Below are 24339 nucleotides of genomic sequence, written 5' to 3'. Positions count from 1 at the left end.
AGACACTGAGTGGCTAATTTCTGCAATGACTCTGCCCTGGGCACACCACCTGATGCGCAAGTATTCTGATGGCAACAGATGTTTATAGGAACAGCTGGAAATGTCTGTCCACCAGGAGATGGGCGAGCCCTCACCACCGCCTGGCATGTGGCTAATGTAAGCTGCTCTCTAAGTGTTTGACCTCCTGACTCACCACTAGGCAAGCTGCCTAGTACTGAGGGGAAGTGTGAACTCGCCCAGGAGTGACACAGGGTGGGGCTGGGCTGAGGGGGGCGGCGGGGCCTATGCTTGCAGACATAGTTCTGCATCTGATAAATGAGGAATGGCGGCGAGGTTATCATGGTCAGGGAAAACAGCTTGCTTCACAATGGGCCCAAGGTCTATGACAGGTCTGTTCTTTTCATTATTTATTATTATTTTGTACCAGTCTTGGGGGCTTGAACTCAGGGTCTGTGTGCTGTTCTTGAGTCACAGATTCCCTTCCGGCTTTTTTTTGGTGCTGAATTGAAGATGAGAGTCTCTTGAACTTTCCTGCCTGGGCTGGCTTTGAACCATGATCCTCAGATCTCAGCCTTCTTGAGTAGCTAGGATTACAAATGTGAGCCACCAGCACCTGGCTTCTTTTTCTTTTCCTTTTTTTTGGGGGGGTGGGTGGGGGGAGGTCCTGGGGCTTGACCTCTGGAATCTGTTCCTGAGCTCTTTTGCTCAAGGCTACTGATTTACCACTTTTAGCCACAGCGCCACTTCTGGTTTTCTGGTGGTTCATTAAAGAGTTTCATTGGTTTTCCTGCGCTCGCTGGCTTTGAGCTGTGATCCTCAGATTTCAACCACCTGAGTAGCCCAGATTACAGGTGTGAGCCACTGATGCTTTCCTTTTGAAGTCATTGGAATCCCCTTAGCTTCTGAGGGCTGTTCAGATGTGCAACTAGCAACAGATGACGAGCCACGGCAGAGGAACGCAAATCAGATAAAATGGAGAATGCTCTCACAACTCTAACTGAAATTCCTGAGGAAACGTGGAAGCCGTGCTTTGGAAATGAAAAAAGTTGGGGACCACAGGTGAGCCCTTAATTTTACTGTTCACTCCTTGAGTTCCTTAACCATCAGTATGTGTATGTATTTACTTGTTCAAATACAATTTTCTTTTGGCCAGTCCTGGGGCTTGAACTCAGGGCCTGAGCACTGTCCCTGAGTTTCTTTTTCTCAAGGCTAGCACTCTACCACTTGAGCCACAGTGCCACTTCTAGCTTTTTCTGTGTAAGTCGTACTGAGGAATCAAACCCAGGGCTTCCTGAATGCTAGGCAAGCACTCTACCACCTTCCCAGTCTCAAGTACAGTTTTTAAAAAAAGGCACAGGAATGGCTGGGGATGTATCTCAGTGCTGGAGTGCTTGCTTGTCAGCATGCAAACCATACCCTGGGTTCCATCCCCCTGTACTGTAAAAACAGAAAAAGAAGGCTGGGAAGGTGGCTCAGTGGTAGAGTGCTTGCCTTGCATGCATGAGGTCCTGGGTTCGATTCCTCAGCACCACATAAGGAGAAAAAGTGGCACTGTGTCCTAAGTGGTAGAGCGCTAGCCTTGAGCTGAAGGAGAGACAGACAGACAGACAGAGAGACCCGACAGACATAGGTGAGATTTCCAGTGAAAACCAGGGAATTTCCCATTACCAACAAGGCTTACTTAGCATCGCGCTAGGTCGCCACCTCCCCGCCCCGGGGCTGCGCGCGCGCGCCCTCTTCAGGCCGCACCCGGCACGGCTGTGCCTCGGAGCTGTTTTGAATTTTCCCGCCTTTGACTGGCCGCCCTCCTCCCCGAGACTCAAGAGATTTATTACGTGGGGTTGCCCCAGCACGCGTGTCTTCATCAGTTAGGGATCTGGCTAGCCCACCTCGGCTGCCCAATCATGCATCTCAGGGGGAAGGGGGGGGCACTTGCATCCCAGTGGGAAGAGGGGGGGCCTTGCATCCCAGTGGGAAGAGGGGGGGGCCTTGCATCCCGGGGGAAGAGGGGGGGGTCTTGCATCCTAGGGGGAAAGGGGGGGCCTTGCATCCCAGGGAGGGAAGGGGGGCCTGGATCGAAGGGCGAGGAGGGGGAACCTTGCGTCCCAGGGAGAAGAGGGGGGACATGCATCCCAGGAGGAGGGGGTCCTCAGGCCCCGCTTGGACCTCCGATTGGAGGGTCCCTCCCTGTCGATCAATACTTTCCCTTCCCGAAGTGATTTGACCCTGGGCTGATTGCCAGCACTGGCTGGGACCCCTTCCAGGACACAGGTCAGGTTAAACCATTCCTGAATCTTCAGTCATCACTCCGTACAGGACATGGAAATTTCTCCAAGCTCACTCCAGCCTGCCTACGTCATCTCCAGGGCCCCGCCCCGCCGCCACGCATGCGCGTTGCGCACAGCGGCGCGCTCCCGCCCCCTGCTCCGAAAGGCGCAAGCGCCCCGAAGACCGCCCTCCTCGGCGCCTGCTCCCGCGGGGCTGGAGGGACGGTTCTCGCGCGCCTAGGCCGCAGCGCATGCGCAGGAGCCAGGACTTGATGTCTACTCGGCCGAAAGCGGAATCTCCTCCTTAGGTGTCGCTTCCGGGACGCCAAGGTCGGTTCCGTAGTGGTCGAGATCCGCTCTTTCTGTCTCTTTCGCACTCCTGATCTGCCCCGACGCCGTTTACTTGGCCAGCGGGCCCTGGTGGGAGCGCCCCGCCCCCTCTCCATTCCTATCGCGGGAGAGCGCGCGTCGTATCCCAGCAAACCAATCAGCGCCGGCATTAGGTAAGAAGCCCCGGGGAGAGGCGCGCGCGCGAGGGGGCGTGGTCGAGGGCGGGGCGTGGCTATTGGCACGTCCCCCCCAAGCCACGCCCCGACTGTTTAGCGGTGGGCGGGGTGACAACAGGAGCTGAGCTTTGGGCAGGGTTTCTGTAAGGTTCTGTGAAGTCTGTTTGGCGGGAGCTTGGATTGGGAAAAATATAAACAATGTGCAAATCCATCCTGGGAGATGCTCACAGATTTGTAGAGATTGCCGCTCAAGTCCTCCGCAAGTCACTGCACTCAAGAAACAGCAACCAGGCCGGGCGCTGGTGGCTCACGCCTGTAATCCTAGCTACTCAGGAGGCTGAGATCTGAGGATCGCGGTTCAAAGCCAGCCCGGGCAGGAAAGACCGTGAGACTCCTATCTCCAATAAACCACCAGAAAACCGGAAGTGGCGCTGTAGCTCAAGTGGTAGAACGCTTGCCTTGAGCTGAAGAGCTGAGGGACAGCGCCCAGGCCCAGAGTTCAAGCCCCACGACCGACAAAAAAAAAAAAAAAAAAAGAAACAGCAACCAGCAGGGCGCCCGTGGCTCCCGCCTGTCATCCCAGCTACTCAGGAGGCTGAGATCCGAGGATCACGGTTCAAAGCCAGCCCAGGCTGGATACTCCGTGAGACTCTTATCTCCAATAAACCACAAGAAAACCCGAAGTGGTGCTGTGGCTCAAGCGGTAGAGCACTCGCCTTGAGCAAAAGAAGCTTAGGAACAGCACCCAGGCCTTGAGTTCAAGCCCCACACCTGGAAAAATAATTTCCTGCACAGGCAGTGTGTCCACGGAAATTAGAATGGTGGATTCCCAGGGGTAGGAACACCCCCCCCACCTTCACCCAGAAGCCTCTGTGTTTAGAGTGCTGAGAAAAATTGGCGGTAGGGCTGGGAAGGTGGCTCAGTGGTAGAGTGCTTGCCTTGCATGCATGAGGCCCTGGGTTCGATTCCTCAGCACCACATAAGCAAAAAGAAAAAAGCCGGAAGTGGCGCTGTGGCTCAAGTGGTAGAGCGCTAGCCTTGAGCCTTGAGCTGAGGAACAGCGCCCAGGCCCAGAGTTCAGGCCCCACGACCAGCAAAAAAACAAAACAAAACAAAAATTAGCGGTAGATTATTAAATGCTGGGGTGTGACGAGAGGCTATGCATTAATAACATGGGAACTGAGAATGTCTCCAGATAATTTACAAACATAAACTAGGCACAGCCTCCCACCCTGTCATCTTAGCTACTCCAGAGGCTGAAATAGGAGGATCATGGTTCATTGAAGCCAGCCTGGAAAAGCCAGCAGAAAAGTCCATGAGACTCTTACCCAAAAAGCCAGAATGGTTTAAGTGGTAGAACACCAGCCTTGAGCAAACAACAAAGGTCAAGGACAACGCCCAGGCTCTGAGTTCAAACCCCAGGACAGATAGGGGAAAAACAACTACAATTTACAAACATTTATTTTCTGGAAGATTTGCAAAAGGGGGTGTGTGAAGAGATGCTCATACTCTTCTGTTTTTTGTTGTTGTTCGTAGGGCTTGAACTCTAGGCCTGGGCGCTGTCCCTCAGCTCTTCAGCTCAAGGCTAGCGCTCTACCACTTGAGCCACAGCGCCACTTCCAGCTTTTTCTGCTTCTGTGGTGCTGAGGAAACGAATCCAGGGCCTCATACATGCAAGGCAAGCACTCTACCACTGAGCCACCTTCCCAGCCCAAGATGCTTATATTCTGAGGAAGTTCCTTCCCTTAAAGAATGGGTAAATTTGGGGCTGGGAAGGTGGCTCAGTGGTAGAGCTCTTGCCTTGCATGCCTGAGGCCCTGGGTTCGATTCCTCAGAACCACAGAAGCAAAAAGAAAAAGCCGGAAGTGGCACTGTGGCTCAAGTGGTAGGGTGCTAGCCTTGAGCTGAGGGACAGCGCCCAGACCTAGAGTTCAGGCCCCATGACCAGACCCCCCCCCCCAAAAAAAGAATGGGTAAATTAGATTTAAATAGACACTTAAATAGACTGTAGACACTTAAATAGACTGGCTTTGTAAATTTCATGGAGGCCATCCCACAAAGGAGCTGGGAAACAGCCCTGAGGGGTCCCCAGATTGCCTTGTCAGTGGGCTGTGACATTCATGTGACATGCTTACCTTCAGGGCTGTTAACTAGACCAAGATCTTTTTTGTTGTTGTTGGTGGTGGTTGTGGGGCTTGAACTCTAGGCCTGGGCACTGTCCCTCAGCTCTTCAGCTCAAGGCGAGCGCTCTACCACTTGAGCCACAGCGCCACTTCCTGTTTTCGAGTGGTTTATGGGAGATAAGAGTCTCACAGACTTTCCTGCCCTGGCTGGCTTTGAACCGCAATCCTCAGATCTCAGCCTCCTGAGTAGCTAGGATTACAGGTGTGAGCCACCGGTGCCCAGCTATAGACCGAGATCTTGAGAGTGATCACAGAAACTTGTGGCAAGGAGCATTCATGGCCAGGGAAGGGGATCCTCTTGGGTGTGTAAATGGACACTTACGCAGTCAAGAGAAGGTGAACAGACACTTAATTGCAGGGAAAGGAGTCCCTAGCTCCAACCAGACGCAAACAGCCATTTAAGTGTGGAATGAGTCATCGTCCACAAGCACCGGCCAATGCTCCCACCTTGGGCTCCTCTGTCTGTGTCTGAAGGCCATCTCCAACCCAGTGTGTGGGTGGGGGAGAGGTCACAGGTCATGAGATGGGAATTCCCGTCTGGAGGGGTCCCTGGGGGCCGATCTGTAGTCAGCGGATTTGCTGCAAGAGCCCCGTCATTACTGTAGGCTCTGCAGGCCAGGCTGTCTCCATCTCCTCTTTTTGCCTCTGCCTTTGGAGGGAGGGGGTGTGGCCAGGTGCCCCCCCCACCTTGTAATCTGGGTAAACAGAGGAAAGAGCAGATGTGGCCCATAGGCCTGAGCTCACTGGAGGTTGGCTGCCACTAGGTTGTCACTGAGTAAATTAGCGCTCAAGGATCCTTCTAGAAGGGGGCACAGACACCTGGGAGCTCCCCCCAGGGATTTCTGAACATTATTAAGCAGCCACAGATCACCAAATACCTTATGTACGGGTGATGAGACTTTTATTTTTGTGCCAGTACTTGGATATAATCTCAGGGCCTAGGTACTATCTCTGAGCTTTCTCCACTCAAGGCTGGTGCTCTACCACTTGAGCCACAAGCTCCATTTCTAGATTTTTGCCGCTTCATTGGAGATAAGAGCCCAGCTGGACCGGGCGCTGGTGGTTCACGCCTGTAATCCTAGCTACTCAGGAGGCTGAGATCTGAGGATCGCGGTTCAAAGCCAACCCGGGCAGGAGAGACCGTGAGACTCTGATCTCCAATAAATCACCAGAAAACCAGAAGTGGCGCTGTAGCTCAAGTGGTAGAGCGCTCGCCTTGAGCTGAAGAGCTGAGGGACAGCGCCCAGGCCCAGAGTTCAAGACCCACGGCCGACAAAAAAAAAAAAAAAAGAGCCCAGCTGGGTAGGGAGATATTTGAAGTGAAACATGGAGTTCGAGGAGGGTGGAGCATGGGGAATAGATTGTGACCAGAGCCAGACACCAGTGGCTCACACCTATCATCCTAGCTACTCAGGAGGCTGAGATCTGAGAATCATGGTTCAAAGCCAGCCTCGGCAGAAAAGTCCCTGAGACCCTAATCTCCAATGAACCACCAAAAGCTAGAGGTGGAACTGTGGCTCAAGTGGTAGAACACCAACCTTGATCACAAAAGGACAGCACCCAGGATCTGAGTTCAAGTCCCAGGACCAGCACACAGAAAAAAAAAAAAAAAAAAAACAACCAAACCAGGTTCTGAATGTGGGATGGTAGGTTTCCTAGCCCCGCCGCCACCTGTGACGGGGATAGCCAATCAGAACAGCCGCTGTAGCCTTGACTGAAAGAGCCTGGGTCCGGGTGAGCTGAGTGGAGCCAGAGGCCCCCCTCCCTGACCCCGCTTCTGGTCCCTAGGAGAGCCATGTCGGAGTCGGGGCACAGTCAGCCAGGGCTCTACGGGATGGAGCGGCGGCGGCGGTGGAAGGATCCAGGCTCCATCGGCCCCCAGAATCTCTCTGGGCCTGGCGGTCGCGAGAGAGACTACCTTGCACCGTGGGAGAGAGAGAGGCGGGTAAGCGTGCCCCTTTCCTGTCCCCATTGTGTCCCACACAATCTGTTTAGCCAGCCGCTGAGACGGGGTGCACCTGGGAGCTGTTCTTGGAAGTTCATTGGCCCGAAGAGTCTCACGGACCTTCCCGCCTGGCCTGGCTTTGAACCGAGATCCTCAGATCTCAGCCTCCCCAGATCTCCTGGCAGGCGTGAGCTAGGGTTACAGGATTCGGTGTTGAGCCAGGAACCATGCGAGGCCGGCTCTCTGTCATCTGAGCCATGCCCACCCCAAGGAGTGCTATGTAGCTTGGCTTGGCCTCCAACCCAGCAGTCTGGGATTACAGGTATGCACAACCATGCCCAGCTGTGCCTCCAGTTCTTCTCTAGAACGTTGCCCTACATCAGAGATGCTGGGCAAGGCAGATGCGCCTTAACATCCGGGCCCCTTTTTGAGGGGTGAAAATACAAACACGAGGAATGGGTCACAGGGGCTGGCCCCTCGCCGGTGCCTCCTTTTGAGGCCGTAGCACAAATGCGACCATTTCTCATCTTCCTACACCCCCCCCCATTACCTTTAACCCCTCTGCAAACTGCCCAGCACCGGCCCAGGACCCCCTTTCTCCCCCTCGTCCCAGAGCCGTGACACTTCCAAAGTAGTAGAGTGCTAGCTTTGAGCAAAATGGGGCTCAGGGACCGAGCCCTGAGTTCAGGTGTCCCGGGTGGGGAAACCCCGTGTGTCCCCCGCTACCCCCCTTTCCCATAGGTCACTTCCCAGCTCTGGCACATTGGCTGTGTGACCCTGCAGAGCGCCAGAGCCTCTCTGTGTCCATGTCCGGCGGGAGGGCCGCAATGACCCATGGGAAGCTGGGTGGGGAGCCCGGCATGCAGTGGGGGGGGAGAGGGGGGCGCAGAGTGACTGTCCTCCCTCCACACAGGACGCCAGTGAGGACTCGAGCGCGGCCCTAATGCAGAAGACGCCCATCATCCTGTCCAAGCCCCCCGCAGAGCGGGTGAGCGGACCCCTGAGGACAGGGGGTGTGGGAGGAGGGGGCGGGGCGCAGGGGGGACCTCCCCATCACCACCCCTTTCTCTCCCCCACAGTCCAAGCAGCCGCCCCCACCCGCAGCCCCCGCCTTGCCCCCCGCCCCTGCCCCCCTGGAGAAGCCCATCGTGCTCATGAAGGCCCGGGATGAGGGGAAGGGGCCCCCCACCACGGGCGCCCCCACCCCTGAGGGCGCTGCCCCACCCCCCGCCGCCGCCCCAGCGCCACCCAAGGGAGAGAAGGAGGGGCAGAGACCCACGCAGCCTGTGTACCAGATCCAGAACCGCGGCATGGGCACGGCCGCCCCCACCGCCATGGACCGTGAGTGGGGGGCCACGCGGGGCCGGGCTGGAAGCCCCCCACCCCACCCCACACAGATCCTCACCACAGCCCTGTCTCCTGCTCTCCCCACAGCTGTCGTGGGCCAGGCCAAACTGCTGCCCCCTGAGCGCATGAAGCACAGCATCAAGCTGGTGGATGACCAGATGAACTGGTGCGACAGTGCCATCGAGGTACCGGCTCCCCTGTCCCCCCAACGTCCTGTCCCCCACCCTGCCTGCTGCTCTGCTGAAAGGAGAGCGCCCCCCCCCCCCCATGAATAAGCCGAGCTGTGCTGCTTGTTGAAACACTTCCATGCTGCTGAGAGTTCTCACAGCCGGGCATAGTGGTGCATGCCTGTAATCCCGGTGTGTGGGAGGGAGATCCAGGAGAACCGCAAGTTCCAGGCTACATAGCAAGGCCCTATCCAAAATTAAAACAGCAAAAAAAAGTGGTGGGGTCGGGGGGGAGAGGGGAGAGGGCGGCTGGGAAGGTGGCTCAGTGGTAGAGTGCTTGTCTAGCATGCATAAAGCCCTAGGTTCAATTCCTCAGTACCATGTACACAGAAAAGGTCATAAGTGGCGCTGTGGCTCAAGTGGTGAGTGCTAGCCTTGAGCAAAAGAAGCTCAGGGGCGGTGGCAGGCCCTTGAGTTCAAGCCCCAGGATTGGCAAAAAAAAAAAAATGAGGAGCAGGGAAGGTGGCTCAGTGGTAGAGCACTTGCCTTGCAGGCATGAGGCCCTGGGTTCAATTCCTCAGCACCACATAAGCAGAAAAACAAAAGCCAGAAGTGGCGCTGTGGCTCAAGTGGTAGAGCACCTTGAGCTGAAGAGCTGAGGGACAGCGCCCAGGCCCAGAGTTCAGGCCCCATGACTGGACCCCCCCCCAAAAAAAAAAAGAGAGAAAGAAAGCAAAGAAGGTGCTCTCCCTCCCATTCCAGATGCTCTGTGGACCCCCACCCCTACCCCAAACCATCCCATGGCAGGGGCTCCCCGCTTCCCCTGTCCTTCTTGGAGCAGCCCGCTTGCCTCCTCATCCTGCTTTTTCTTCCTGGAAGTGTGGCCTAACCTAACCAGGACAGCATGCCACCCCTCAAATTGCCTACCCCACTGGCTCTGTGTTCATATCAACTAAGGGCTTAAAAAATCCGGAACCAGGGCTGGGAAGGTGGCTCAGTGGTAGAGTGCTTGCCTTGCATGCTCAAGGCCCTGGGTTCGATTCCTCAGCACCACATAAGCAAAAAGAAAAAAGCCGGAAGTGGCGCTGTGGCTCAAGTGGTAGAGCACTAGCCTTGAGCTGAAGAGCTGAGGGACAGCGCCCAGGCCCAGAGTTCAGGCCCCACGACTGGACCCAAAAAAAAAAAATCCGGAACCATGGGCTGGGAAGGTGGCTCAGTGGTAGAGCGCTTGCCTTGCATGCATGAGGCCCTGGGTTTGATTCCTCAGCACCACGTAAGCAAAAAGAAAAAAACCAGAAGTGGCGCTGTGGCTCAAGTGGTAGAGCGCTAGCCTTGAGCTGAAGAGCTGAGGGACAGCGCCCAGGCCCAGAGTTCAGGCACCATGACCGGACCCAAAAAAAAAAAAAATCTGGAACCGGACACTGGTGGCTCACATCTTGTCATCCTAGCTACTCAGGAGGCTGAGATCTGAGGATCACAGTTCAGAGCCAGCCAGGACAGGAAAGTCTATGAGACTTTTTTTTTTTTTTTGGTCGGTAGTGGGGCTTGAACTCTGGGCCTGGGCGCTGTCCCTCAGCTCTTCAGCTCAAGGCAAGTGCTCTACCACTTGAGCTACAGCGCCACTTCCAGTTTTCTGGTGGTTTATTGGAGATAGGAGTCTCAGGGTCTCTTCTGCCCAGGCTGGCTTTGAACCGTGATCCTCAGATCTCAGCCTCCTGAGTCCATGAGACTCTTTTTTTTTTTTTTTTTTTTTTGGGTCCGGTCGTGGGGCCTGAACTCTGGGCCTGGGCACTGTCCCTCAGCTCTTCAGCTCAAGGCTAGCGCTCTACCACTTGAGCCACAGTGCCACTTCCGGCTTTTTTTTTTTTTATGTGGTGCTGAGGAATCGAACCCAGGGCCTCGAGCATGCAAGGCAAGTGCTCTACCACTGAGCCACCTTCCCAGCCCTCCATGAGACTCTTATCTCCACTTAACCTCCAGAAAATTGGAATTGGCTCTGTGGCTCAGAGTGGTAGAGCGCTAGCCTTGAGCAAAATATATTAGGGACAGTGCCCAGGCCTTTTAAGTTCAAGCCCCATGACCAACAACAACAAAAATCCAAGTGAGATAGTTGCCCACCCGAATTTAGGCTGGCCTCAAGCTTGTTCGGCAGGTGCACAACCACCTGCCATGCTTGGTCATGCCTCTGATTATTATTATCATCATCATCATTATTAAAGTTCTGTTGATACTGAGTGGAGCCAATAGCCTGGAGGTGTGTCTTGTCCGCCCCCTGGTGGTGGCTGGCAGCAGTGCAGGTGACTCAGAGGCCAAAAGGCTCTTCAGAGCCCCAGGTGGGGCTTGGATGTGCTCAGCACTCTCCTTGGCTGGCTCTGTCCCTGTGCCCCGACACCTGGAGTAGGGGGGGGCCTGCCAGGCGGCTGCCCTGGGACCCTTCTTTTCCCAGGCCTGTCTTCTTGGAGTCTGCCCACTTCTCTATGCCCGCTCATTGATTCCCACAATCATCATGGTCCCCTCCGCCGACCTCCTGCTCCTTGTCCCCTTTGTCCCCCTCCTCTGTCCCTCCTCATCCTCTCTTGTCCCACAGATTCTGGAGCACAGCATCCTCTTTCCTAGCTTGGGCCAGAATATTCCCTCTTTACTTTTTTTTTTTTTTTTTTTTTTTTTTTTTTTTTTTTTTGTCGGTCGTGGGGCTTGAACTCTGGGCCTGGGCGCTGTCCCTCAGCTCTTCAGCTCAAGGCGAGCGCTCTACCACTTGAGTTACAGCGCCACTTCCGGTTTTCTGGTGGTTTATTGGAGATAGGAGTCTCATGGTCTTTCTTGCCCGGGCTGGCTTTGAACCGCGATCCTCAGATCTCAGCCTCCTGAGTAGCTAGGATTACAGGCGTGAGCCACCAGCGCCCGGCTATTCCCTCTTTACAAATGAGGGCTTGAGTCCGTGGACATTTGTCTTTACTATCTAATAAAGCAGGTGGACAAGGCACACACTCCCCTGCTGCCCCCCCATCACCCTGACCCTAGCCCCTGGCTGTGAGGGTCATGGTCCCCTCGTCTCCCCCACCCACAGTATCTGCTGGATCACACCGACATGCTAGTGGTCGGCGTCCTGGGTCTCCAGGGGACAGGCAAGTCCATGGTGATGTCCCTGTTGTCAGGCAACACCCCAGAGGAAGACCAGAGGTGAGGGGGTACAGGGTGTGGGGGGAGGCCAGGGGGAGGCAGGACCCTGTGGGGGGGGGGGGGAGCAGCTCAGGAGGCCTGAGCATTGTGATTGCTATTGCCAAAGGCTTCTGGCTCTGATGGTTACTGGAGGAGGATGGGGGGAGGGGGGGAGGGGGAGATATAGAAAATAGGAGCACTGGTTGTGCATGCCTGTAATCCAGGATGCTGAGATCTGAGGATTGTGTTTTGAAGTCAGCCAGGGCAGGAAAGTCTGGGAGACTCTTATCTCCAACTAACCACAAAATAAATAAATAAACTACAAAAGCCAGAAGTGGGGTTGTGGGACAAGTAGTAGAGTGCCAGCCTTGAGGGAAAAAGGTCAAGGACAGCGGCCAGGCCCCAAGTTCAAGCCCCAGAAACAGGGTACACACAAATTCTATTTGCCTCCCGCTCTTAAGCACCTCCCTGGCCGGGCTCTGATGGCTGAGTGGCAGGAGTGAAGTGTGGGGTGTAAAGTAGCTCCCGGGCACAGGTCCCTTAGGGAGGCCACATGGGCAAGCCAGGACCCCACTCCTCTCTCCTCTCCAGCCTTCGGGCAGCAGAGGTCAGGAACCACTCTCAGGTCCCCCCTGCCCCCCTCCCTCCACAGGGCCTACGTGTTCCGGGCCCAGAGTGCTGAGATGAAGGAACGAGGGGGCAACCAGACCAGCGGCATCGACTTCTTCATCACACAGGAGCGGATCGTGTTCCTGGACACACAGGTGCCAGCCCCCCCCCCCCACCGCGGCCTGTCCGGGAGCATCCTAAGTCAGAACCTTGAGGGGTCCTCCAAACATGTGGGGCGCCCTGGGCAGGGCAGGTCTCTCCTTGCCAGGTTTTCCCTCCTCAGACGCTAGCTGGTGATTTTCTGTGCCCCATGACCTTTAGAAATCCTCACAAGCTTCCCACTAATACAATTAGTGGTGTGTGTGTGTGTGTGTGTGTGTGTGTGTGTGTGTGTGCGTGCGCGTGCGTGCATGTGTGTTGTCCTGGGGCTTGAACTCTGGGCATTCTCCCTCAGCTCTTCAGCCCAAGGTGAGCACTCTACCACTTGAGCCACAGCACCACTTCCAGTTTCTGAGTGGTTCTTTGGAGATACGAGTCTCACGGACTTTCCTGCCTAGGCTGGCTTTGAACCATGATCCTCAGATCTCAGCCTCCTGAGTACCTAGAATGATAGGCGTGAGCCACCAACTCCCAGCAGCCAACTATTTTTGACCTAAATAATTATCATAGCAAAGCTTTGAAAGCTTATGAAACAAGAGACATCATAAAGCATCTTTAAGGGCTGTGGAGCCCTCCAGTGAAGGATAAATTTATTTATTAAGCCAGATCTGAGGCTTGAACTCAGAGCCTGGGCACTATCCCTGTGCTCAAGGCTAGCGCTCTACCACTTGAGCCATAGCACCACTCCCAGCTTTTTCTGTGTATGTGGTACTGAGGAATGGAACCCAGGGCTTCGTGTATGCTAGGCAAGCACTCTATCACTGAGCCACCTTCCCAGCCCAAGGGTAAACGTATTGAGACCCCAAGAAGAACAATGAAGAGCAGAAGGGTTTTGAGAGGCTTCCTTGTGCCCGGCACCGTTTCTGGCCTGGTCTGGCCGCAGAGGACCTGGACTTGTCTTCAGCACGGGGCCCTTGCTGACCCGGGCCATTCCCTTCACTGAGTGACCTTCAGCCCCTTGCTCCCTCCAGCCCATCCTGAGCCCCTCCATCCTGGACCACCTCATCAACAACGACCGCAAGCTGCCCCCCGAGTACAACCTTCCCCACACCTACGTTGAGATGCAGGTGAGGGGGTTCTAGGCTGTGGTGGGGAGCTGGGCACCAGGGTACCCCAAGGGCTGGAGGGAGGGCCCAGGTGGGAGGGGCTTTCCCTGCCAGTGCCACATCACGCCTCGCGTCCTCTGCCCCACTGGTCCCCAGAGGGCCACGAGAGGCCAGCACGCAGCGCCCACAGAGGGCTGAGGCCTGGTCCTGCTGCTGCCCCTGGCTGAGTCCTGCCATCAGAGTCCCCAGTCTGGGCAGGGCCACCCCCCAACTCTACCCTCCCTCCTGCCACGCCGCAGTCCCTGCAGATCGCTGCCTTCCTCTTCACTGTCTGCCATGTGGTGATTGTGGTCCAGGACTGGTTCACAGACCTCAGTCTGTACAGGTGAGGGGCGGGGGGGGGGGGGGGGGGGGAGGGGAGGGGGGGAGAGGGGAGGGGGGGAGAGGGGGGGGGGAGTCTCCAGGACCCTCTGGGCAAGCAGGAAATGAAATGAGGCCCGGGCCCAGGAAAAGGAGGAGGAAGGGGAGTGGGGGAGGGAGGGAAAAAGGGAGGAAGGAAGGAAGGGAGGGAGGGAGGGAGGGAGGACAAGCTGAGGTTAGGAAGTAGATACTACATAAGTCAGCTGGCCCTAGGTTTGAATCCTAGCCCTGGCTGGCTGGGGCATCGTTGGCTGCAGGTTCTTGGTCATCAGAACTGTTGTGTGGGACGTGGGGACAATGCACAGGTTGCTCAGCAGAGAGCAGCCGGCAGTGTGGCTTCCTGTGTGTGGTGACAGTGGAAGTGGTGGCAGCGAGGGAGGGGCTGGGGGTTTAGGTGACCTGACCATGGCCTACCGCCACACACACACCAGGATCCGGGATCGTCCACGTGGCAAGGGTACCGGGTCTGAGTGTGCACGCGGGGTGCTGCGAAGAGGGGTAAAGAAAACAGGTGGGGGATGAGCTGGGGAGGCCCCGGGAAGAGCCTTGATTTTGAGCCAGGTGGCCCCTGGACCCGGAGGGTGTCATGCTGCAGTGTGTGCGTGTGAATGCATGTGTGTGTGTGTCCATGCGTGAGCGCATGTGCACATGTGCGCATGCGCGCGCAGGTCCGCCCGCATCCCGGCCGGCTCTGCTTGTTTCCTTCTTGCATAAACCGATCCCGCTTGCGGAGACGTGAGCGTGGGTACTTACAGCAGCTTTGTTCGTGACGGCCCCATTATGGAAGCCCCATAAACGTCTTTGACTGGGTGGTTGGGCAGGGGACCTGGTACCTGAGACTGGGGTGGGGTACCACGCAGTGCCGAGGGGAACAAAGCCCCCGAGCTCTGAAACACCAGGCCAAGTGGCAGGCTGCGCCCGCCATTCCACCTGAGTGACAGAGCCAGGGCTGCGGAGGCGGGGCGAGGGGCGTGTCCGGGGCTGGAAGGGTGGTTCACCGCGAGGGGCGGGGGCGGGGCCTGGCTAGGGGTGGGGCCAGAGCTGGGGAGGGCGGGGCATGGTGAAGGTGCAGTTATAAGCTGGGTCAGGCTAAAGCTGGGGAGAATGGGCGGGGCATGGTGAGGGGCGAGTCCTGGGTTAGAAGGGTGAGGTGAGGCACAGCGAGGAGGCGGGGCCAGAGTTGGGCTGAAGGGGGTGTGGTCAGGGCTAAGTGAGGGGCGGGGCATGGCAGGGGGCGTGGTCAGGGCTGGAGAGAAGGTGGTACGGTGAGGGGTTGTGGTCAAGGGAGGAAAGAGAGGGAAGTTTATGCTGGGGTGCTGTGACCTCCCAGTCACACCTTTGGTAAGAACCATCCGGTCCCGTGTCCCCAGCCAGAACCACAGAGCCCTGATGGCAGCTGTGGGTGTGGGGAAACATTGTTGCAGGCAACTGTTACAACTGTTGTAAGCCGAGCACCCCGTGGGGATGCTGCTTGCAGGGCTGGGGGCTGTGCACGGAGGGCAAAGGGGTGCACGGAAACAACCTGCTGGGAACCTGCAACCGTTTGAAAACTTTAAACTTGTTTTTGTTTCTTTTGAGACCTAGGCTAGCCTCGAACTCAGGCATCCTCCCACCTTTACCCTCCCAAGTAAATGGGACCACAAGAGGCCATGCCACCACACCCACTCATTTTCTTTTAGAAGAAAAAAACGGGGAGGGAGGGGCTGGTAAATGCTCTTAGAACTTTTACACTTTCACCCAGAGCGAGGCAGGCACTGCTGGCACAAACCTACAATCCTAGCTACTCAAGAGCCTGAGATCTGAGGATGCCAGTTCAAAGCCAGCCCCAGGCAGGAAAGTCCATGAGACTTATCTCCAATGAACCACCAGAAAACTGGAAGTGGCGCTGTGGCTCAAGTGGTAGAGCGCTCCCCTTGGGCAGAAGAGCTCAGGAACAGCGCCCAGGCCCAGGGTTCAAGCCCCACAACCATCAACAAAAAAAAGTTTCACACAGTTCTCATTGGTCCAGCATTGCTCTGGGGGTTGCTGTACTTGACCTCTCAACATTGTGTGAGGTGCCTATCTGGGCTGGGGGGGGGTGGCAGGGGCCACAGTGCCCCAGTATCACCCACTCTTTTGCACCCCAGATTCCTGCAAACGGCGGAGATGGTAAAGCCCTCTACCCCGTCGCCCAGCCATGAATCCAGCAGCTCCACGGGCTCCGAGGAAGGCACTGAGTACTACCCACACCTGGGTAGGAGCTGTTTCGGAACCAGAAGGGGCAGGAGGGAGGGAGGAATGGGGGGCACAGGGAGTGGGAGCCTGGAAGGAGCATTTTGGAGCGTTGGGGAGGGGAGGAGCAGTCCAGTTCCATCCATCAAGTCTAGGTGCAGGTCCCTGCACAGAAGGGGACATGACCATGTCTGCCTGTTGCTGGTCCTGCCTGTAGTATAGGCTACTGACAGGGGAGTGGGTGTTGGGGTGGCCTAGCGGGTTTCTCCTCCTGGCCCTACCTTCTCTGCTATTCTTGTGCCAAGTGCTTTTTTAGGACCTCCCCTCCCCACCTTTGCTCCTCTCCCCTCCCACCACCCCCATCCCCCAGCCTGCGGCACCGGGACTCCTGCAGAAACCAGGCCTTGCCCCTGGGTCATCTCCCCACCCCCAGGGTAAAGGAAAGGCCAGCCTCATACCTGCAGCCTCCCCCCCTTCTCCCCCCCCCACCCCCCAGTCTTTCTGCAGAACAAGGCTCGTCGGGAGGACTTCTGCCCCCGGAAGCTGCGCCAGATGCACCTGATGATCGACCAGCTCATGGCCCACTCCCACCTGCGGTACAAGGGTGAGCCCACATCCCCCCCCCATGCCTGCCCCCCCATCCCCCCACCCCTCAGCCCCAGCACTGGCAAGCTGACCACATCCTCCCGCAGGGACCCTGTCCATGCTCCAATGCAACGTCTTCCCGGGACTGCCGCCCGACTTCCTGGACTCCGAGGTCAACCTGTTCCTTGTGCCTTTCATGGACAGCGAGGCGGAGAGCGAGAACCCGCCCCGAGCAGGTGCCCTCACTCCCTCCGGGGCAGCTGGGCCGTGGTGGGAGGGGTGGGCCTGTCCCCAGGGCGTTTGGGGGCCCTTTCCTGGGGGCGTGTTTCAGAGTTCCGAAGAGCTGGCTTAGGGCTGAACTCAGAGGTGCACACCCCAATTTTCCAGGACCTGGTTCCAGCCCACTTTTCTCCCTGCTGCCTGGGTACCGGGGCCACCCCAGTTTCCAGTCCTTGGTGAGCAAGCTCCGGAGTCAGGTGATGTCCATGGCTCGGCCACAGCTGTCCCACACCATCCTCACCGAGAAGAACTGGTAAGAGGGCTGGGAAGGTGGCTCAGTGGTAGAGTGCTTGCCTAGCATGCATGAAGCCCTGGGTTCGATTCCTCAGTTACCACATACACAGAAAAAGCCAGAAGTGGTGTTGTGGCTCAAATGGTAGACTGCTACCCTTGGAAAAAAAAAAAAAAAAAGTCCAGGGGCAGCACCCAGGCCCTGTGTTCAAACCTCAGGACTGGGGGAAAAGAAAACAAAAACAAAAACAAACCACCAAAAGAAACCAGCACTAAGTGCTGGTGGCTCACGCCTGTAATCCTAGGTACTCAGGAGGCTGAAATCTGAGAATCTTGGTTCAAAGCAAGCCGGGGCAGGAAAGTCTGTGAGACTCTTATCCCCAGTAAACCACCAGAAAACCGGAAGTGGTGCTGTGGCCCAAGTGGTAGAGTGCTAGTCTTGAGCTGAAGAGCTGAGTGATAGCGCCCAGGCCCAGAGCTCAAGCCCCATGACTGACAAAAAAAAAAAAAGTAAGAGTCTGCATAAGGAGGACTTTGTGTAACTGACCTTACCTTTCTGGAACTTTCTGGAACAGTGGAGCTGGCTGTTGTCCCACAGGCCCCTATCCTGCAGACAACCGGCTGCCCCCAGCACTTCCAGTCCTGAGGAGCCAGCACTCTAGGTCATCAGATGTTTCTAGGGGAAAGTTAGGCTCCAAGAAAATGTCACAGCAAAGTCACCCACCTTCACACCGTTAGGTGCCACTTAGCTGGGAGCAGGCCCAGGACGCCTGGTGAAGTGTGAAGGTCGGTTTCTCATTCTGGATGGCAGAGCTGCACGGGAGCTGCAGTCAGCTCTGCGTCCCTCATAATCCTCCCCCTCCCCCCTCCCCTGCGCCCACCCCAGCCCCCTGTGCCACTGGGCATCCGTGTCTGGGGCCCAGAGCAAGTGGATCCTGGACGCCTCCGAGGAGGAGGAGGAAGATTGGGAAGCGGGGCCATGCGGCTTCCGGGGGCTGAGCTGGGGCGGGGTGCGGGAGGCACACTAGGTGTTTGTGGGGGACATGGCCTCCAGGTGTGGCTTGGGGTCCATGTGTACACCTGGCACCTTCAGATAAGCATCTGTGTGTCCCTGTGTCAGGGGCTTCCAGGCAACCGAGTCATGCTGGATTGGACATGGGCCTCAGTTTCCCACTCCCCTGGGGCCTGTGCTGGGCATGCGTGGGTCCCGGGTGGTCCAGTTCATCCTGATCACCCCTGGCTTCTCGCAGGTTCCACTACGCCGCCCGCATCTGGGACGGGGTGAAGAAGTCCTCCGCCCTGGCAGAGTACAGCCGCCTGCTGGCCTGAGACCCAGGGAGGACGCGGTGTGGGGACGCACGGGGGGGTCCCCGGTGGACGGCCAGGGAGCAGTGCACGTGGACAGAGCAGCGGCGAGGTGGCCAGATGGGCCAGGGGTGGCGACGCCCCTGCCCAGAGAAGATCGGAGGGCCCGGGGGGAGGGGTCGGCTGCTCAGGGAGTGACTGGAGACATCGCACCCCAGCCTGGGTGGAGCAGCCCACCCTGAGCCCCATGGGGGCAGCAGGGGAGTGGCCTGGGCCTGACAGGGGAGGCCCGGCCGGCTCTGGAGATGAGGCGGATGGACAGCTCTGAGCTGGGGGGGGGGGAGGGGAACCATCTTGTAGTGCAAATAAACACAGTTGTGCAAGCCTGTTCGTGCGCCTTTCCTCACACTCAACATGCAGTCGCATCCTGGGAAATGGGATGGAGTCCTCCTCCCTCCCCTCCCCCGTCCCCATGGGAACTGAACCCCCTTCCCACCAGTATCCAGGCAGAGCCTGCCCAGCTCAACTTCAACACCCCAAATCCAGCCTCGGGTGCAGCTAGAACTACCTGTCAGGTCAGATGCTGCGCAGAGCTCTCCGCCCTTCCCCCCCCCCGCCTCCTCCCCCCCCCCCCCCCCCCAGCCTCTTGTCCCATCTTACAAGCTCCAGAAAACATTGCCACTGAAGCACTGAAGCCGGTGAGCTGTGACTTCTCATCTTGGCAACAGGCCTGTGCTGTCCTGGCACGGAGATCATCAGGGGCTGCCACTGAAGTGTCCTGGACCCATTGCCATACCATGACCTTCCCACACACACACACAAAACACACCCCGCCCCCCCCGCCTCCCCCTCCTCCCCCCGGCTCAGTTCCTACCCCATTCAACCTGTGACCCTGCAGACATTGGTGCTTCATGCCTAATCCTACTCAGGAAACTGAGATCTAGGGATTGAGGTTCAAAGCCAGCCTGGACAGGAAAGGCTGTGAGACTCTTTTTTTTTTTTTTTTTTGTCGGTCGTGGGGCTTGAACTCTGGGCTTGGGCGCTGTCCCTCAGCTCTTCAGCTCAAGGCAAGCGCTCTACCACTTGAGCTACAGCGCCACTTCCGGTTTTCTGGTGGTTTATTGGAGATAGGAGTCTCACGGTCTCTCCTGCCCGAGCTGGCTTTGAACCGCGATCCTCAGATCTCAGCCTCCTGAGTAGCTAGGATTACAGGCGTGAGCCACCAGCGCCCGGCAAAACTAATTAATATTTTTGGGGGGGGGTGTCCGGTTGTGGGCCTGAACTCTGGGCCTGGGCACTGTCCCTCAGCTCTTCAGCTTAAGGCTAGCGCTCTACCACTTGAGCCACAGCACCACTTCTGGCTTTTTTCTTTTTGCTTATGTAGTGCTGAGGAATTGAACCCAGGGCCTCAGGCATGCAAGGCAAGCGCTCTACCACTGAGCCACCTTCCCAGCTGTGAGACTCTTATCTCCAATGAACCACCAGAAAACCCGAAGTGGAGCCATGGTTCAAGTGGTAGAGCACTCACCCTGAGCTGAAGAACTCGGGGACAGCGTCCAGGCCCAGAGTTCAAGCCCCATGACTGACCAAAATATATATATATATATATATGTGACCCCCTTACCCAGCCAGATGATCTCCCCACATATCTCTTCCTGCCCCCACCACCAAAAAAAAAAAAAAAAAAAAAATCACATTAGCTCAGTTTGATTGCAGGTTGTTTTTAAGGCTTGGAGTGGGGCTGAGGGGTGGGGGTGGGGCTGCACTTTTATTTCTCTTCTGACAAGTCACGTCTCTTCCAACTTTCAAGCATGTACTTGAGAAGAAGGCCCAGCTTCCTGCGGGTGGAGAGCGGGGCGTCCTCACTACCCCCTTCCGCGGGTCCCCGCTTGTCCACACTACTGTCACCAGCTGCCTCCAAACTGACCTCTGCTGTCTGGGATTCGTCCTCTTCCAGGGCCTTGATGCGCACACGTTGTGCGTCCTCGGCCATCTCGTTGAGACAGCCCTGCAGCATGGTGTACACGGTGCCGAAGCTGATGCCCCCGGCCACCAGGGTCCCGAACACGGGGATGCCCCTCTCAAAGGCACGGGCCACCCGCATGGCGCCATCGGATGACTGGGAATAGAGTCTCAGGACGGTTTCTGGCGAGACCTCATTGGCCAGCGGGGAGCGGATGACGGAGCGGAGGTCGCCCGCCTGCTTGCCCACCTGCTCGGCCAGCTTGGCCAGCGAGTCGTCGTCCAGACCAAAGCTGCGGTGGTACCCACGCAGGGAGCGGATGAGGAGAGCATCATCGTAAGCAGCGGCCAGGCCGGGCACGGGCAGGGTCTGGATGACCCCGGACACCAAGGCCGTCTTCAGTACCTGTTCTTGCAGCATGTCTTTTTTCTTCTGCAGGGCCTCGAGCGAGATGTCGGGCAGAGACAGGAGGCCCGCATGGCGCCGATGGGCCGGGAGATCATGTTCCCAGGTGGCCACGAGCAATGGGAAGTCATAGCGGCCTGGGGAGAGGTTAGACACGAGGAAGATGCGGGGATCGGTCACACCCACTGCCCGCAGGCGATCAGAGCAGTGTTCCCGGATCTCTTGCAGCACGGCAGCCTCGCTGAAGCCCGAGGGCCTCTGAGTGCGCGTGGCAGCTAGGTCCTCGTCCACCTTGGTACGCACGAAATAAAACTTCTTGCCCTGGCGGAGGATCTCAGAGGCCAGGCGGGTCTCCACAGCCCCGCAACGCCGGGGGGACACCAGAAGGAAGAAATCATACCGCCCAAAGTCCACCTGCTTCAGGTATTTATCAGCTGGACAACCTGGACACCCGGCCCCTGGCAGGTCCCACAGGGTGACATCAGGAAACTGGGGGTGTGGGTAAGGTGAGGGCTGCATCGTGGTCTCCACCACCCCAGTGAGCGCCGCACCGGGGTCTTCAGCCCCCAGGCCACGCAAGGCATTGATGAGGGACGACTTGCCCGCTCCTGACTCGCCCGTGACGCCCACCTCCAGCCGGGTGCTCTCCGTGGACGCCAGCAGCTCCCGGAGGCGAGATGCGGCCTGCGGGATGTCGCCGGACTCGAAGGCTGTACGCAGGGCCTCCAGCTCTTCCTTGGTCATGAGAATGGTGGTGTCCTCATCGCCAGACACTGAGGGCAACTTGGACGTAGCCATGGTGACCAGTGGGGTCAGAGCACTGGGTGGACACCCAGGGAGAGTCTGCGTCTGGGGAAGAAAGGAGGGGTAGGGGAGAGGGCCTTAATGTTGGACAGGAAACTTGGGGGACACGTGGCCCAGGTGGTTAACTTGCTGTGTAACACAGGAAGCTCCTCCATGCCAGTGTGCTTTTTGTGTGTGTATGTGTGTGTGTTGGTTCTGGGCCTTGAACTCTGGGCCTGGGCACTGACCCTCAGCTCTTCAGCTCAAGGCTAGCACTCTACCACTTGAGCCACAGCACCACTTCCAGTTTTCTGGTGGTTTATTGGAGATTAAGAGTCTCATGGACTTTCCTGCCCAAACTGGCTTTGAACCACGATCCTCAGATCTCGGCCTCCTGAGTAGCTAGAATGACAAGCATGAGCCACCAGTGCCTGACTTCAGTAGGCCCCAATTATTGACTTAATAATACCCTGGCCAGGTGCCAGTGGCTCACGCCTGTCATCCTAGCTACGCAGGCTGAGATCTGAGGATCGTGGTTCAAAGCCAGCCCCGGCAGGAAAGTCAGTGAGATTCTAATCTCCTATGAACTACCAGAAACTGGAAGGGAGGCTGTGGCTTAAGAGATAGAGCAGTAGCCTTGAGCCAAAGAAGCTCAGAGACATTTACTAGGCCCTGAGTTCAAGCTGAAGGACAGCACACACAGAAAATTAAAATTAAAATTAAAATAAAGCTAGGAGCTGGTTGCTCATGCCAATAATCCTAGCTATTCAGGAGGCTGAGATCTGAGGATCTCAATTCAGAACTAGCTGGAGAAGGAAAGGCCGTGAGAATCTTATCTACAATTAACTGAAAAGAAAAAAAAATTTAAAAGGGCGGGGGGGGGGGGTGGGAAAGTGGCTCAGTGCTTGCCTTGCATGCATGAAGCCCTGGGTTTGATTCCTCAGCACCACATAAGAAGAAAAAGCTGGAAGTGGAGCTGTGACTCAAGTGGTAGAGTGCTAGCCTTGAGCTGAAGAGCTGAGGGACAGTGCCCAGGCCCAGAGTTCAAGCCCCACAGTCGACAAAAAAACAAACAAAAAACCAGAAGTGGCACTGTGGCTCAAAGTGGTAGAGCGCTAGCCTTGAGCAAAAGAGTTTAGGGACAGTGCCAAGGCCCTGAGTTCAAGCCTCAGGACTGACCAAAAAATAAAGGAAAGAAAAAAAGAAACCAGAGGTGTAATTGTGTCTCAAAATGGGAGTGTGCTAGACCCTATCTGAAAAATAACTAAAACAAACATGAATACGTAAGTGGCGTACGTCTTAAGGGTGAAATCATGAGTTCAAATCCCAGTACCACCCAAAACAAGCAACAACAAAAACCACCAAAAAAAAACAAAACAAAACCCACACACATAAAAAAAAACAAAACCCAGTGCCTGGCACATAGTAGGTGCTCAGTTTTTAGCATCACCCCCCCCCATCAGTATTCTTTCATGGTCTGTGACTTTGTGGAAGCTTTTCCTGAGCCCCAGCCACCCTGGGTGGCCCTCCCCGCCACCACGTTGGGGGACATTTCCCTCAGCCAGCTCTCTCCACCCCCTCCCACACCGCTCCCTAACCCACCTCAGTAGGCCTGGGAAAGTTCCTGGCAGCAAGGGGGCAGACAGTGGCAGTCAGTGGCCTTGGGGTTGGAATTAGAGCTGAGGGGTCAGGTTTGGGTCCTTCCCAAGCCCTCCGGGCTGTGCGCACCCACCAGCAGGGCGCAGGTGGCCAGCCCTGGCCGCGGGGACTCACCTGCCCTGCAGGCTCTCCCTCTGCCCTCACACTCGCCCCACAGGTGGGGTCTCCACCCCTGTGAGCCCCACGTCACACTCGGTTGCTAGGACCCATTGTATGATCCAGTGGCAGCTGATTGGTCAGCCAGGCTTTGGCTCATAATGCAACAGTGACGTCAGCGGGCGGGGCGAGCCGGGGGCGGGGCGGGGCTAGATGTGTCCTGGGGGCGGGGCCTTGGGAGCCAGGCCTGTTTTTTAGGGTCTTGTCTTTGTCAGTTGTGGGCCTGGGCACTGTCCCCAAGCTCTTCAGCACAAGGCGAGCGCTCTACCATTTCACTGGAGATAAGAGTTTGACAGACTTTTCTGCCTGGGCTGGCTTTGAACCGCGATCCTCAGATCTCAGCCTCCTGAGTAGCTAGGGTGACAGGCGTGAGCCACCAGCGCCCAGCTTCTTTGCTCTTTTCATCCAGCACTCACTTCCTGTCCCCTTTCCACCTCCTCCTGGTTCTCCTCTCTCCAAATTATAGTTCTTGCTGCTGGTGTTGATTTTTTTCTTTTGAGGCAGGATTGTACTTTGTAGCCCAGGCCAGCCTCCAACTCACAATCCTTCTACCTCAGTCTCCAAAGTGCTCAGACTAAAGCAGGCATTATCTCACTCAACTTTAGGGGTTTTGCCATGTCAAAAGATTTCCTGAGTTTGTAATTCTGAGAACACTTGAAATTGCCTTCCAGAGTGTTGTAACAATGTATACTTCCCCTAGACAAGGGTTTGTTTTGTCAGAATTTCAGCAACCCGATGGAGCCTCAAATCTTGCAGCATTTTTTTTTTAAATTTTGGTGCCAGGCTTAGCGCTTGAACTCAGGGCTTGAGAGCTGTCCCTGAGCTTTTGTGCTCAAGGTTGGCACTCTCTCCTTGAGCCATACCTCCACTTTTTGGTAGTCTCACAGACTTTCTTTTTTTTTGGGGGGGGGGTCCAGTCGTGGGGCCTGAACTCTGGGCCTGGGCGCTGTCCCT

At 56.6% G+C, this 24339-nt stretch overlaps 2 protein-coding genes across 4 annotated transcripts; one reads left to right on the top strand and one right to left on the bottom strand.

Moving 5' to 3' along the window:
• Positions 1-338: 338 nt before the first annotated feature.
• LOC138811273 (nonsense-mediated mRNA decay factor SMG9-like) lies at positions 339-18738 on the top strand. Of its 2 annotated transcripts, XM_069999011.1 has the most exons (15): positions 339-389; positions 882-1059; positions 6745-6901; positions 7815-7889; positions 7981-8242; positions 8336-8433; positions 11483-11595; positions 12227-12338; positions 13314-13409; positions 13688-13773; positions 15935-16041; positions 16516-16623; positions 16712-16840; positions 16992-17136; positions 18365-18738. In XM_069999011.1, exons 2-15 carry the CDS (start codon positions 1037-1039, stop codon positions 18441-18443), a joined length of 1590 nt encoding a protein of 529 aa, XP_069855112.1. In that variant the 5' UTR covers positions 339-389; positions 882-1036; the 3' UTR covers positions 18444-18738. The 2 variants fall into 2 exon arrangements, with proteins under 2 accessions (XP_069855112.1, XP_069855113.1); XM_069999012.1 differs by lacking the exons at positions 339-389; positions 882-1059 and adding an exon at positions 2470-2770.
• A 1382-nt stretch (positions 18739-20120) lies between these two features.
• On the bottom strand, positions 20121-23428 carry LOC138811271 (interferon-inducible GTPase 5). Of its 2 annotated transcripts, none has more exons than XM_069999010.1 (2): positions 23344-23428; positions 20121-21636 (listed from the first exon to the last, which is right to left on the bottom strand). In XM_069999010.1, exon 2 carries the CDS (start codon positions 21583-21585, stop codon positions 20188-20190), a length of 1398 nt encoding a protein of 465 aa, XP_069855111.1. In that variant the 5' UTR covers positions 21586-21636; positions 23344-23428; the 3' UTR covers positions 20121-20187. The 2 variants fall into 2 exon arrangements, with proteins under 2 accessions (XP_069855111.1, XP_069855110.1); XM_069999009.1 differs by having other exon boundaries at positions 23173-23389.
• Between the last annotated feature and the right edge of the window lie 911 nt (positions 23429-24339).

The sequence above is a fragment of the Dipodomys merriami genome, unplaced genomic scaffold, assembly GCF_024711535.1.
Source record: "Dipodomys merriami isolate MVZ:Mamm:240054 unplaced genomic scaffold, mDipMer1.0.p SCAF_52, whole genome shotgun sequence".
NCBI classification, from domain to species: domain Eukaryota; kingdom Metazoa; phylum Chordata; class Mammalia; order Rodentia; family Heteromyidae; genus Dipodomys; species Dipodomys merriami.
The sequence above is the reverse complement of the archived record's forward strand: the minus strand, read 5'-3'. Positions and strand labels throughout refer to the sequence as shown.